The sequence below is a fragment of the Nelumbo nucifera genome, chromosome 2, assembly GCF_055504915.1.
Source record: "Nelumbo nucifera cultivar China Antique chromosome 2, China Antique-T2T, whole genome shotgun sequence".
NCBI classification, from domain to species: Eukaryota; Viridiplantae; Streptophyta; class Magnoliopsida; order Proteales; family Nelumbonaceae; genus Nelumbo; species Nelumbo nucifera.
The window spans coordinates 63,686,592-63,701,170 of NC_142650.1; the positions used below are offsets into that span (position 1 = coordinate 63,686,592).

General features: G+C 32.6%; 1 protein-coding gene and 2 non-coding genes across 4 annotated transcripts; all 3 read right to left on the reverse strand.

The window, feature by feature from the left end:
- Nucleotides 1-384: 384 nt before the first annotated feature.
- Nucleotides 385-9,597, reverse strand: LOC148802272 (uncharacterized). 2 transcript variants are annotated; one of them, XM_088897204.1, is made up of 4 exons: nt 9,529-9,597; nt 9,291-9,409; nt 5,409-5,498; nt 385-876 (listed from the first exon to the last, which is right to left on the reverse strand). In XM_088897204.1, exons 1-4 carry the CDS (start codon nt 9,575-9,577, stop codon nt 772-774), a joined length of 363 nt encoding a protein of 120 aa, XP_088753330.1. In that variant the 5' UTR covers nt 9,578-9,597; the 3' UTR covers nt 385-771. The 2 variants fall into 2 exon arrangements, with proteins under 2 accessions (XP_088753330.1, XP_088753331.1); XM_088897205.1 differs by lacking the exon at nt 385-876 and adding an exon at nt 2,900-2,980.
- LOC148802273 (small nucleolar RNA U3) lies at nt 8,290-8,506 on the reverse strand. The gene has a single exon (XR_016083217.1). It is a non-coding gene; the product is annotated as a small nucleolar RNA U3 (small nucleolar RNA).
- Nucleotides 9,598-13,292: 3,695 nt separating the features above from the next.
- On the reverse strand, nt 13,293-13,364 carry TRNAC-GCA (transfer RNA cysteine (anticodon GCA)). Its single transcript has one exon. It is a non-coding gene; the product is annotated as a tRNA-Cys (tRNA).
- Between the last annotated feature and the right edge of the window lie 1,215 nt (nt 13,365-14,579).

Genomic DNA, 14,579 nt, shown 5'->3' on the forward strand with positions numbered 1-14,579 from the left:
AAGCAAATTAAGCATCTTCTTTAGTTATATAGTATTTAGCAAGCAAATTAAGCATTGATTAATTGCAATTAATTATCATCTTGAACATCAACTAGTTCATGATGGCAAAGTATCAATGGTGTCAATCCTGTACAAGTACGGCAGCCCGGATCTGCTCATCTGTGAGGTGTGTGAGACATTACTCTATAAGTCCATATACAGATTATCATAGAAGCAAACTCACTAATCAATCAAGAAGACAGATAGATTTCATTACACTAATGGTTTTCCTAAATTGTGATTACAGATTCAGAGCTACTTAAATCAGTTGGCTAAGGAGAAATGTTCAGCTCATGCAGAAACTTATATTCCTGTCGAATCAGTGAAATCCAAGCACGTTAAGCGTAGTACTAGTAAATATATATTACAGATATACTCAAGGCTTGGTTTGTTTACAGTGCAATTTCATTTGTATTAGTACAAAAATATGAGAATGCAAATGAGTTTAGAGCATTATCATCCCCATGTGGCCATGGAAGGATTCATTGGTAGTAGTGATCATGGTGAAGTAGAGAAGTGTAATTCTTCTTCATTAACTTATTATGCGAAAGCTTGGAACTACACAGTAGGGGAAAAGAAGTCAGAAGTGTGTATTCCAAGGATGGATTCATTCAATTATGGTCTCTTGTGATGATATCATTATGCACAGGGATTAAATATTGATACGATATGCCCGATACGGGGCGTAAGGATATGGGATACGTTAGGTATAGATAGGATACGGAGCCATATCTAACTAAGCCTGGGTTCACGACAATCCAGAAATGACCATGCATCAGCTTTTGTTGGTCGGTCTTGAGTTGCTTTGGGTGGAAAGTATATTCCAAAATTGAAAACCTGCATCAGGACAAAAACATGAGTAAAAAAATGTTAGTGTAAGACTTGGGGAGGAGTGAAAACAGGAGAAAAGAAGAGGAGGAGGAGGAAGAAGAAGGAGGAGGAGGAGGGAGGAAGGAAGGAGGAGAAAATAGAGGAGGAAGAAGAAGAGAAGAAGAAGAGGAGGAAGGAAGAAAGAAAGAAGGAAGGAAGGAGGAAAAAATAGAGGAGGAAGAAGAAGAGAAGAAGAGGAGGAAGGAAGAAACAAGGAGAAAACAGAGGAGGAAGAAGAGGAGAAGTGGAGGAAGAGAATTCCATCTTATTCGTAAGGTATGTTTTTTAATATTTTCTTATATAAAATTTTATGAATTATATGTTTATTTTGTATATAAAGAATATATTTACAATTGTAGTTCTATATTTTATTTGTATTTTTTAATTTATAGAAACATTTATTGTTAGTTTGTAGACTCATGCTCAAATTTGTAGTTCCATTTGTAATTTTAACAAAAATTAAACTAAAAATTAATAAAAAATAAAAAACAATTTAATATAACAAATTATATGTTTTATTCTGCAAATATGTTAAAATTAACGCATATTTTTATTTGAAAACATATGCTTATTATTTATATAAAATAATAAAAATACTAAATAAATAAAATTTTCAAAAAGCATATTTATTATTTATATAAATATACAAAATAAGTAAAATAAAAAAATTATAATTATAATAAAAATTAAAAAATAAAATAATAAAAACTAAAATAGAGTGGTAATTATTTAAAAACATGTTTATTATTTTAAAAAATAGTTATTATTTATATAAAAAATAAATAAATAATTAAAAAAATGATAAAAACAAAATTAAACTTCATGTTATTAATTTATTTATATAATTTTTATGCATTTTTAAAGTGTATCCAAGTGTTTCCATTCCAGTCGTATACGTGATACCGATACTTTAATCCTTAATTATACATAGAATATAGTTAGTCATGAATGAGTAAGTTCTTCCTCTATTAACTAGCTATGTTCCAACTAGTTTAAGTTCCAAAAGAATTCAGGCAGAAGACTGAATGAAAATGAGGTTAAGGTATTTAAGCAGAGACATTGAATTTGTGGGTATTTAAAAGCTAGTTTCAATGCATGATTGTATAGTTTGCAGCTTCATTTGGTTTGATTGTTTGGCTTGTAATTAGCTAAACTGTATGTGCATCTAGGAAGGTGGAAAACGCCCAATTTGGCTAGAGTTATTCACACAACATTTTTTTTTTCCCAGTTTCCCAGTGTTTTAGAACATATAAATACAATTGTTAAATCAACTTAAATGTTCTCTGGGTCAAACTCCTCAGAGGCCTTGTGTTTCTCAATCCTGGACCCATAGTTGCAAAGCAAGCCAATTTCCTTAGTAAGATAGAAGCCCATTCAATCCTGGTCCATGGTTGCAATGAAAGCCAAAGTCCTTGGGAAGATAGAAGCCCAACTCTACATGGGCCCAAGCCAGGCTGGGCTTAGAAGTATTAGCCCCAAATCCAGCCCATAAATTTCTAGGCCTAAGACAAAAATTTATAGGTTGGGCTTCCACGCTAGGCTAGGAGTGAACCCTGGATTGTTCAATGGCTCCAGTCTCCATGGGAGGGAAGAACTAGTATATATACCAGGAGTCCCTCCTCTCTTGGCCGCCAAAAGAAAGAAAAAATCCCTCCTCTTTTTTTGGTAGATAGGCTGAGTTGAGATGATATGACCCACAAAATGTGTGGTGTGAGATAATATTGGTAGAGGGTTGGAACGTGCTTTATTGGCAGGTGATCCTGACTCTAACTGTCATTAAAGATGCAATTATGATAATAAAAACAAATGATCAAACCCAAAATTCAAGGTGGAGAGAGAGAAGAGGTGGTAAAAAGGATTAAAGTCTGTCAGCCAACCAAGGCATCATCAGGAAATGTTCCCAATACATGGCCTGGATGTGCTGTGGGGCGGAGATGTGATCTCCCAGCTCGCAGGGAAAGCTGGATAAGAGCGATCCTCTACAGCTAAGACGGCCCAGATTATGGACCACAAGATCCCATTAATCACGCACTGATCGCACGGTCACGATTCATCCACTAGACTTTGATTCCTGTCTCAAGGATACAGAGAGAAACCTATAAAACTGTTCAAGTAAGGCCGTGACTTTTCTTTTGCACAATTTAAGAACGTTCCAAAAAGCTTATGTTTAACCGATATAGGATTTAGACAAGAAGAAGAAAAGTGGACAAAAATAAAATTTAGAGAAGCCTTTCTCTCAATATCAGAGACAGGTTTCGATCCTGGGACCTGTGGGTTATGGGCCCACCACGCTTCCGCTGCGCCACTCTAATTAATTTATTCAGAATAATTGAATGGAGATTGAAACATAGCTCAAAGTCCGTAGTAGAAATTTGATTTTGGGACCACTCTGATATTCATTGGTTTCCTGCTTTCTTATTAAAAAATTTTATAAATCGAATCTTATATAGAAATTGGCAAAAAATAAGTTAAATAACTCAACAGGCTCGAAGGGACAACCTCTTAATCCATAATCGATAATATAATCAAATGATGTACCAATACCACTAAACCATATATTGGATTTGATATTAAATAACAGAAGATGTTATACATCATTATAATATTTTTCAATACCACGGAATAACATATTGAAGTACTCTACTTTAATAAAAAAAAAAAAAAAGTTGTGATGGATTGATCAATTTGATCGTTTCCATTGATTTATCTTCTTTAGGCCCGAGATAAATACTTAGACACATCTACTTCCATGAACAGGGATGCCATGGATTGGGTTAAATAGTAAATTTGGCCTGACCTGAATCTATAACGTTGGGTTAGGGCTTTTGATTTTTTTGACCCGAATTGAATCGGGTTCAGATTTTAGCTGACCTATCCCGTTGGGTCATGATACCCTTGTACATACATAGGGTATTTTTGTAATTTGTTGATTTCTAACTCTATACCCTCAAAAGTTTAGGATTTCTTTTTTATGTTTATTTTGGTTTTACTTCTTTCAATGAGGGAGAAAGTGACATCTTAGAATATAAACAAATGTCCAACTTAAATTACTGGGTTGGGTCTGGTACTCTGGTTGGTATCACTTTAAACCAAGGTTGGTTCAGGTTTGAAAAGTACGTATTATTAGTTGGTTTCTGGTTGGAATGTTGGAGTGTCGGGTTAGGATTAAAGTTAATGACATCAGTAGAGGAAAAAAAAGGAAGTTGAATGGCATCGTTTTATAATTTACTAAATGGAAAAGTCTTGTAAAGAAGTTGGTTTTGGTTTTGAAAAAAATAAAAAAGAAAACAACCCTAACCACTAACTCCAAACGAATTTCTTCACCATTTCCTATTAGTTTTTGACTAATGTCAAACTCGGATATGCTCTCCACACACATTACAGCCACACATCAATGCATGATTGCAATGTGTTGTGGGGTTGGTGTAGAAGGTGCTCGTTGGGGATATTTTTGAGAAAAGGCCTCTTAATTTATTCAGAGTAGGAAAGGATAGAGGCCATGTGTCCAATCCCATGGTCCACATAAGCCCCACAGGGCCATACCCTACCATGTTTTGGACCTTTTCATCAATTGATCATGACCATCCAAAATCTTAATTTTTTTTTTTATATATATATAAAAATTACGCACAAATTAGGGGTGGCAAATGGAAAGATTGGGTTGGATGCAGGTTGAAGGCTAAACATTTCAATCACAATTTTTTAGTAATCCGAATATTTTATCATCCATGTTGACCTATTTCAATATTCAAAATTATATAAACCATTTTTTATTGAAAAAACTTAGGATTTCTCTTAACTTTCCAAATAATCCACAACAAAATATATATAGCAAACATTTCAATCACAGATTAAAAATAGACTTGTTAGAAGAAATAGAAGTGTGGTTCAACCACCAATTCCACCAATCTGCAAAGGAAGAGAAATAATCCACATTGTTGAATGAAAGATTCAGATTGTAGCCAAATGATGATGCCCTTGCATGGTCACAAAGAAGCAGAACATGCAAGTCGGTTTGAGAGGAAAGACTTTCTTTGTTTGAGAGGAATCTCCAAGTCGGTTTGGTTAAGAGAGCAAAATTGAAATTCTTAAAGTCCCTAAATCCCAAACTCCCACAGAAGTCACTTTTACAAACCCTGGTCCAGCTGATCCAATTTATTTTCCTTTGATTTTTGACCTCACCCACATGAATTTCCTCTGAGATTTAGCTAGCAATGTACAAATATTTTAAGAATAAAAAATGATATATCATATGAAGGGGTTGAGGTTAATACAACTTTTATCATGACTTCTCTAGCAAAAGATAAAAAAGCAAATTTCCATTCACTCTATCACAAAGGTATTTAAACATGTTATTCTTGAATCTATTCACAGAAGAAGGAAGCCCTAGATAATTTGAAGGTTTATTAACTCTCTTAATACTCATAACTCTTGTTATGATTTTTCTTGGAGTCATGCAAATTTGGGCTAAGAAACATTTCAGATTTAGAGAGATTCACCTTCTGACTAGAGGCTTCCCCATATCCTTCAAAATGTCCATTATCAAGCATCCCTCTGCAATGTTTCTCTTGAGAAAATATATGAATCATCTGCAAAAAAAAACAAATGAGTAATGATTGGACAATTTTAGTTCAACTTAACACTAGAGACATCACCAATGTTATATAAATGATGAATAGTCAAAGACAAGACCTCTGAACAAATTAATATATATATATATATATATATATATATATAAAAGGAGAGATTGGATCTTTGGATCACCTTAAATACATTTCTTTTGTATCAGCTCATAGTTGTTAGTTTCTACATATAATGGGCTTTATAGTGGTCCTAAATTCCACTACATCCTAAGGATTCAAACAACTCTGATTTTTCATTGTAGTCCTGAGCAATGTAACCATAAGAGCAGCTACCATCTGAATTTTGAGATGTGTCAAAGTTACTTGAGTGTATCTCTATGAGGTAGGCTCCATTTAACCTACATCCAGTTATTGTCTTGTCTTTCGTGTTCACTATGAAAGTTGACTTCAAGGAAGTCTAGTAGAAAAGTTCTAATTCTTTCGATATAGCAACTTGGGTCCAATTGGGTTGGTATTTTTTTTTTTTTTTTAATTTTCAATTGGCCCAAACCCTAACATGAGAATAATGTAGTTGAAATTCTTTAAAACGTGCAACCTGACCTACAGCCCTGATTTCAACAATTGTGACTGGGACCCCTTGCCTTTTGATTTTTTTCTTCAATGTTTCTACCAGATAAGGAACTAATCATCTCATTGAAATTCAAGGAATTAGTGTGGACATTGTTGTCTTATGTTCTCTTCTACCATTGGAGATTTGTCTAGATTTTGGACCTAGGAATAAGTTGTTAATAATCATCCAAGTCTATCTTGCAATGAGTGCATTGACCTAGCTGGTCATAGTTAAGACTTGGGATCAAATCCCATTGCCAGCAGAGTTGGGGGTTGTGGGTATGGGCGATGGGCTACCCACATTATGTAGCCTTTTTACAAAGAAAAATGAAGAGTATGTGATTAACGTCCTCCTCAACCCAACAAAAAGGACAATCTTGATCTGTCACTACACCTCTATAAAAGATTTTTTTTTTTTTAATTTGGGAGTTTGTCTTAACACTCCCATGAGTGTTGAGACAATTACAGACAGACTTAATCAAGAATTGGCCCTTCAAATAAATTCACCAAACAAGTTGGTCTTTAAAAAAAAAATGCATGGGATTGGAATTACTCTAGTTTTTTTCAATAATATTGATCAAGACCATGACTGTGTTTGGTAGTTGGTCCTATTGTTGTTTCTACTTGAAGTGTTTTGTTGATCAATACAAATTGATGATAAATATGTGTTGCCACATCAGTGTGTGGGACTAATCATTTGCATTTACAATTGAAACAACAAATTTGACGTTTTAGGAATAGGAATGGTTCCCAACACAACCTATATTTATTATGGTATTCCATTTGTGATCAATAATATCTTTCACCTTTAGGTTTAGTGTGTCATTACTAACGTCCCATTAGGCTTGTCAATAATAGGCGAAAATCTGTTGCCCAACATCTAATCTGATTTCCCCATATTAAGATGATATTTTTATCTAATCAAATCACATTCAGATTTGACTCCATCCAATCTGATTAAAATCTAAATTTGATTATATAATATTTATTAATTTTAATATACAAATTTAATATAATTATATTTAAAATTATAAAAATAAATTTTTATAATTCAAAACCAATCAATTACATCTGATGATTTGAATTCAAAACCAAAATCTTCAAATCCAATCGAATTTTGAATTAGATTTAGATGCAAGTTTTCAATAATTGAATCAAATTCGAATGTTGCTAAATCCAATCAATTACAACCCCAAGTGACTAGGGGTTGGTGTTGTAATGGTACCCAATTTGATAAATTTATACCCAGGTCATTAACTTATAACAAATAGTTAGGGGTATTCAAATTCGGCCACCAACCAGTAAAAATTGGACCAGATTAGATGATTGAACCGTTTGGCCCAAGCACCAGTCAAGTCATCGGTTCTATTTTGGCCCTGAACCATTATTTTACAAAAAATCATTGAAATAGTTAAAAAACCGTTAATTCGGCCTATTTAACCATTAACACATTCGATCCGATTAACAATTCTCAAATTGCTTTCAAACTAATTCCAAATTTTTATTTATTTTAAAATAAAAATTTTAAAACAAAATTATTTATTTTAAAATAAAAATTTAAAAATAAAAAAGTGAAAAAAAAAAACTTTCATATCTTATAATCTTGTTCGGTTATTCCCAATTGCCAAAATTAGTAGGTTTTTAGTTTTTCTATTTTGATTTTGAATTTTCTCATTTTTATGATTTTTTTAGTTCTTTTTTAGTTGTAACAACAAAAAAAATTACAAATCCAATGAAAAAATCAAACACTCGATGCAAGAAATGAGAGATTAAATACTAATTTGATATTAGAAATCTGAAATACACCAATGAAACAAATGATTTAGGATTTGAGAGAGATTTAGAGAAATGTAAAAAAGGGCAAACAGTATCGCATCGGCAATGATGATTTCTTCTTTTTCTTTCTCACTTTTCAGCTTTAACCAGCCACATCCTTCTTAGAATCTTACACTCCCCCTTCATAATAATTATAAAGTGAGTTTTAAACAAATTTTGATTCCATTATCAAAATAAAAAATTACATTATATTTGAAAATTGAAAGCCATAGTAATTCCATTTCTAGGTCGGTATTAAAAACGTTGCACCAAACTATCTATACAACTCCTATTCGATTTATTCAGTTTAATTTATTTAATTTGTGGCTCGGTTATAGACTTAAACTTAAAATTTGAAAAGCATTTATATTAAAGTCTGTCAGACAACCGCGCGACCCTCTCATCCAGTCGAAATGGGACAGGAACGATCCTCTACAGCTGGATGGCCCAGTAACCAGACCATTCATGCTTTAATCACGCTCTGGTCGCATGGTCACGATTCATCCACCAGACTTAGGTTCCTGTCTCCTTAGAACTCAAGGATACAGAGGTACGAGACTATAGAACAGATCCTGTTCAAGTAAGGTCGTGCCCATATATGCTTTCGCACAACTTAAAAACGCTCTAGAAATCTTATATTTAACCGATGTGGGACGTAGACAAGGATAAACACGCGGAAAAAATACGGTTTGGAGAAACTTGGTTTCGATCCTGGGACCTGTGGGTTATGGGCCCACCACGCTAACGCTGCGCCACTCTGATTTATTTATTAAAAATTATTAAGTTAAGGTTAGAATAGCGAAAATCAAAGTTCACAACAAAAAAGTTGTGTTTTTTTGGTCAAAATAAGCAGCTTTACATTAGTTAAACGAGATGATATGCGGCCCTTAAAAAAGATGGGCCACTTGATTTTACTTATATGTAGAAACTGAATATATATTCAAAAGTTGAAATCAGTCTTTGTAGTACTGGTCACATGGCTATTTTTTGTGCTTTCGAACTGGATGCCCATAGAATAGCAGTGCTTGCCATTTTTTCCCATTGGAGTGACTTTGTAATTTCTAAATACTAAAAGGGATTACACTTATTCAGTTCAGCAACAAAAAAGTCCTCTTGATTGGCCGGTGGCTTCATTGAGTTTATTGGCTAGTCTGGCACTGTTGTCTGCGGACAGTTTGGTCTCAGACAAAAGAAGTATATCTGGTCTATTCTTTCTTGGAGAGCTAGACTAGCTCAGTGATTCTTTTCGGTTGGCTCATTACATCCGCAGGTGTTCCAGGCAAGTAATTTCATGATGGTGCATGAATGTAGTGAAAATGAAATAATAATAATAATAATAAATGCATAATAAAAGAGAAGTAACAGTGATGGTACCTGGTTCCCAAAGTGTAGTGGAGGTGTTGGTAAGAGAAGTGTATCTGGATTGGGGATGATGAATCCTCTGCGCAGTGGCTCATTGGGATTGAAGCTGCTACCATTTGCTGGGTGATCATCTGCTCAATGAGGTAAGTCTCAGTTAATGGAGTTGGAAGCAATGAACTATTCAGTTGTTTTGTATTCGGGTGCATGATTGTGGTATTTTCTAGTATGCTTTCGGGTGATATCAGCTGACCCGAAAAGAAGTCCGAGACTTTGCCCATTTTTAAAATTGTAGAGAGCATTGGTGTTAAGTGGTACCCAGTCCACCTATTTTGGTGGATGGAGGGTTTTGCTTCTTCGACAAGTGGTATATTAGTTCAATTGCGCATGTTTGCCACTTGGCTCATCTTTGCATTAAAGGGTACTTTCATGTTTTTGCGCTGTCACTAATTTGCCACCAGCTGGTTGGCATGCAAAATTTTGTGGCGGTTGGTTGCATGTGTAACGCGTGTCACCTTTAAGAAGTATTTAAATATTATAATAATTTTAAAATATTTATTAAAAATATAAAATAATTAAAATTGATTTAATAATATTTATATTATTTATAATTTTATATTTTTATGAAATTCATAAATATTAAATATTAAAAATTTCTAAATAATTATATGACACAATATTTAATATTACGTAATGACTTTAAAATAAATAAAATTTGAATAACATTTTTTAAAATATTTTACATATTATTTAAATATTTAAATAACTAAGTATTTTAAATAATGAAATATTTAACATAACTAAAATTTAAATAGTTAAAGTAATGAAATTATGTAATAATATTATAACATTAAATTATTTAAACAATTAAATAATATTGTAAATAAATATTTTTTAAATATAAATATCAAAAAGCTTAATAACTAAATCATACTTTAAATATTATATAAAAAATAAAATAGATTAAATAATGATATTATGTAATAAACTTTTAAAAATTTTGACCCGAAATTGACCCAACTTGGTCAGGTTGGGAAATTGTTGAACCGAAACCTATCAATAGTACTAGAAAACCGACCAACTAGGGTCGAGTTAGGTCAGGTTGGTTAGTTTGGTTGGTTTCATCAATTTAATAAACAATCCTAGCTGAAATTAATTATTGTTATTTTTATATTATAAAAAATTATTAAAGGTAGTACATAAAATATAACTAATTATTAATTATTGAAAAAGTTAAATATAAAACAATTGTCTACTCTTATGTTCTTCTATTGTTAGGCATGGCAACGGGGTGGGTTCGGGGTGGGGATCATAATCCCTGTCCCCGACCCCGATTATAAAAGTAACCCCCGTCCCCATCCCTGATCCCCGTCAGGGATAAATTTTGTCCTCCATCCCCGATCCCCGGCAGGGACCCGAATCCCCAAAATTTTTTATATATAACAGTATTTATTTGAAAAATAAATTTACTTAAAATAAATAAATCTTTTAAATTATAAATAATTTTTTAAATATGTTTTGATATATAATATAAATAATATAATAATAAATATATATACATAATCGGGGCGGGGCAAGGCGAGGACCTCAATCCCCATCCCCGTCCCCGTCCCTGCCCCGCCTAAACAATCCCCATCCCCAACTCCGTCCGATTGGGGAAGTCGGGTCCCCGTCGGGAATGGGGAAAATTGCCATCCATATCTATTGTTTAGCTTTTGCTTAACAAAGCTTGTGCATGGCACGAGTCCCTGCTAGTTAGTAACAAAACCCAATAAATCGTAACAGAGGAGGGACCCATATTCTCTCTCTCGTTTTCCCTTTCACTCTCTTTCTCTATCCATGTCCCCACACCACCCCCCACATAGCTCACCACCATTCTCTCCAAACTTTTATAGTCTAAGCACCACTACCAAACCAGAGTCCATCATGCTTATCACTTGAAATGTTTTACGTTTACTAATACAAATTGTTATTATTATATATATATATATATATATATATATATATATATAAGTGTGAATGCAATGTAAAATTTTTTAGACTAAAATTACCTTATATTTATTTGTTTTAGAAAGGGCATAAAAGTCATTTTATGATAGCTTTAATGTCAGGTTTAATGGCTACTAAAATGTTCATATTTGTGTATTTAATTCATCTCTAATTGTAAGGGTTGAAAATGTAACTTCAATGTTTATTACTTTCCACCTCATTTAACCCCCTCTCATTAAGTCTTATACTTAAGGTATTAAATTCCATTTTCTCTAATTAAATCTAATATTTTAAAATTATTTTTCACTAATAAATGCTATTGATTAGATCTATGCCAATATTTTTAACAATATAAACCCATGTATTTTAAAATTGACTCAAAAACAAAACCATTTTTTATCCAAGTGGTAGCTAAGCAATTCAACCATTCGAATCAAACCTATGAAGTCATAGTTAGGTAATAAAATTTTTAAAATAGAAATAAATATAGAAAATTACAGAAAATGTAGAAAAAATTAGGCACACTTATGATATTTTTATTAATCAAATTAAAAGAATAAGTGTAATAAACACAAATTATTTTTAGGGAGAATGGCGGTTCAGCCCAGGGTCAGAATTTTTATGCCCAAAGTACAATTGGGGTGGGTGCCAGTTCGGAATTAATGCCAATTCACGAGCGGGCATTGGTGTGTAGAGTGGAGATTTTTGACATTTTGAATGTTTATAGCTCTGCAATGAAAATAAGAAATATGCATTGGGCTTGTCCATACTTCTCTATTATTTTTATTGATAATGAAAATGAAATACATAATTTAGAATTGACCAACAATGAAATATAGAAATTAATAATAAATAGTTTAACTTTTGGGTTAAATGTGTTAACATTTAATGTTATAAATAAATAATAAAAATTAATAAAATATAAAAATAAAAAAATGAAAAAAATACATAAATTTTGCAAAAAAAGCATTCAGGCGCATGTATAATATCATATATTTATCATATTAAACAAAAAGTAAATGTAATATATCATAGTTATTTTTACACACAAAAATACAAAAAATTGTAAAAAATTTAAACACATCTATAATTCTATATTTACACTATTTAATTGTAAGTTTTAAATTGTAAATTGAAATATTACTTTTCACCTCATCCAATTTCCACTATTTAAATCATACATTTTTTTGATAATGAACAAAAGAAAAAAAAATACATCAAAAAGATAAAAACGCTACAAAAAGAAAAGTCTAGCCAACCAGGTAAGCACGTCAATGATACTTGAAACTTAACAATTCAATCATATTATTACATATGTGGTTGAGGTGCTTATGTAATTATATTTAGATTTTGTAATATATATTTGATTAATAATAAATAAATACAAAATATAAATACTTAAAATTTATAAAAAAATTGAATATATTATTATTATCATTATCATCATCTAGAATTAATATCTTTTTTACCATAGATTTAGTATAACATTACCAAGGTTCCATTAAAAAACGATTTTCCCTATTGGGTTCTATATATGGTTGTTGAATTAGTGTGCAATCAAGCGTTTAAACTAATATAGGTTTCCCTACCCTTCCCTTCGTTTACAAGTAATTTCACCAAAAACAAATCATGGTAAAAAAGGTGGAAGTCTGTCGGACAACCGCACGAGCACGACCAACTCATCCAGACACAATGCTCGATTGGAACGATTCTCGACAGATGAATGGTCAGTAACCAGACCACAGATCTTGTTCAAGTAAGGTCGTGCCTATATTTTTTTTGCGCGACTTAAAAACGTTTTCGAAAGAGTATGTTTAACCTATATGGGATTTAGACAGAAGAAGAAAAATGGAAAAAACCACAGCTTACGAAAGCCTTTCTCCGAATATCAGAGCCAGGTTTCGATTTGGGACCTGTGGGTTATGGGCCCACCACGCTTCCGCTGCGCCATTCTAATTTGTCGATTATATGTGTATTTAGCATTTTAAAATAATTGGTATTGAATGAATCTCAAAAAACAATGAGGAAAGGGCCCAACCGGGTTCGAACCGGTGACCTCTTGATCTGCAGTCAAATGCTCTACCACTGAGCTATGGACCCCGTGATATATCTTCATCCTATTAAAATCCTAAAATTTCTTTCCTGAATAGCCCAAGTGCACAAATAAAAAAATATAAAACAAAACTCCCGTCAGATCAAGAATTGAACAACAGATAAACGATGGGATCAATGAGAACAATACGTTAATAAAAGGATAAAGAACTCTGACGCTAATCTTGATTGATCTGGACCATTGATTTGGCTTCTCTAGGCCCAGAGATAAAATACTCGGAGACATTAGACATGCTAGAACTAGAAATTCGAATGAAGTCGTTTAGGATTTACCAATTACAAGGGAGTTGTAAAAAAAGCACAAGGTAGTTTTGGACATGGTTTTTAAAACCGACCGGAGAACAAATCGGTCAGTGGTTTGGTTCTTGGGTTGAATAGTTGGTCCATTCTAACAAAAAATTAAAAAAATAAAAAACAGTTAAAATCGTTTGAACCGTTCGAATAATTAACCGCCCAGGTCATGGTTTGCTGACCAAAATCAATTGTTTTTGAAAAAAATACAATTTTCTGGGAAAATGGAATCATGATTGATTCCCGGTTTTTCCAGTACAGTCCAGTTTTGAAAACCATGGTTTTGGACTTTTGGATTTGGATACGATCTCTCTCTCCAGTTGTTAAAATCCAGAACTATTTTTTGGAAAAAGGCTTCCTAATCGTAACCGGATCAAGTAGGCATGGATAGGGACCACGTGTCCAATAATATGGTCCACATAAGCCCAACACGGCCAGATCAGACCTTGCGTTTGAGCTTTTGTAAATTGATTATGGAAGTGTTTGGAATTGATGATTGTTTTTTCTCATAAGATTTTTCATAAATCAAACAAATTGTTTGTTTGGTAATGATTGCTGTTATGTCCAACAGATTTTTTAAAAAGCGTTTATGAGTTGGTATTGTAATGATTATTAACAATTTTTTTTTTATGGAAATTCTCCTTATCCATGTCAGGTGCCACGTCATCTGAAAAAAAACTCAGAATTGGCCTAAAGAGGAATCATTGAAATGGTTATTTCTCTTTCTTTTCATCCTGATTTTAATAATCAATTTTTTACCATACCAACCAAACAGCAAGATAATCATCAATTTTTTAATCACTGATGTGGCACCGATTTCTAAGAAATTGGCATCAGTCCCAAACACCATCTATAACTATGCCAAGTCTGATTTTTTTTTTTATTTTTTTTTAAGTTAAAAATTGCCCACAA

Coding starts and splice junctions, on each gene's coding strand:
- LOC148802272 (XM_088897204.1), bottom strand. CDS start 9,577: ATGCTCTCTACAATTTTAAAAATGGGCAAAGTCTCGGACTTCTTTTCG. Junction 9,410..9,528: donor AGTCTCGGACTTCTTTTCGG/GTCAGCTGATAT, acceptor CTCATTGAGCAG/ATGATCACCCAGCAAATGGT. Junction 877..5,408: donor GGGAAGCCTCTAGTCAGAAG/GTGAATCTCTCT, acceptor GTCCTGATGCAG/GTTTTCAATTTTGGAATATA.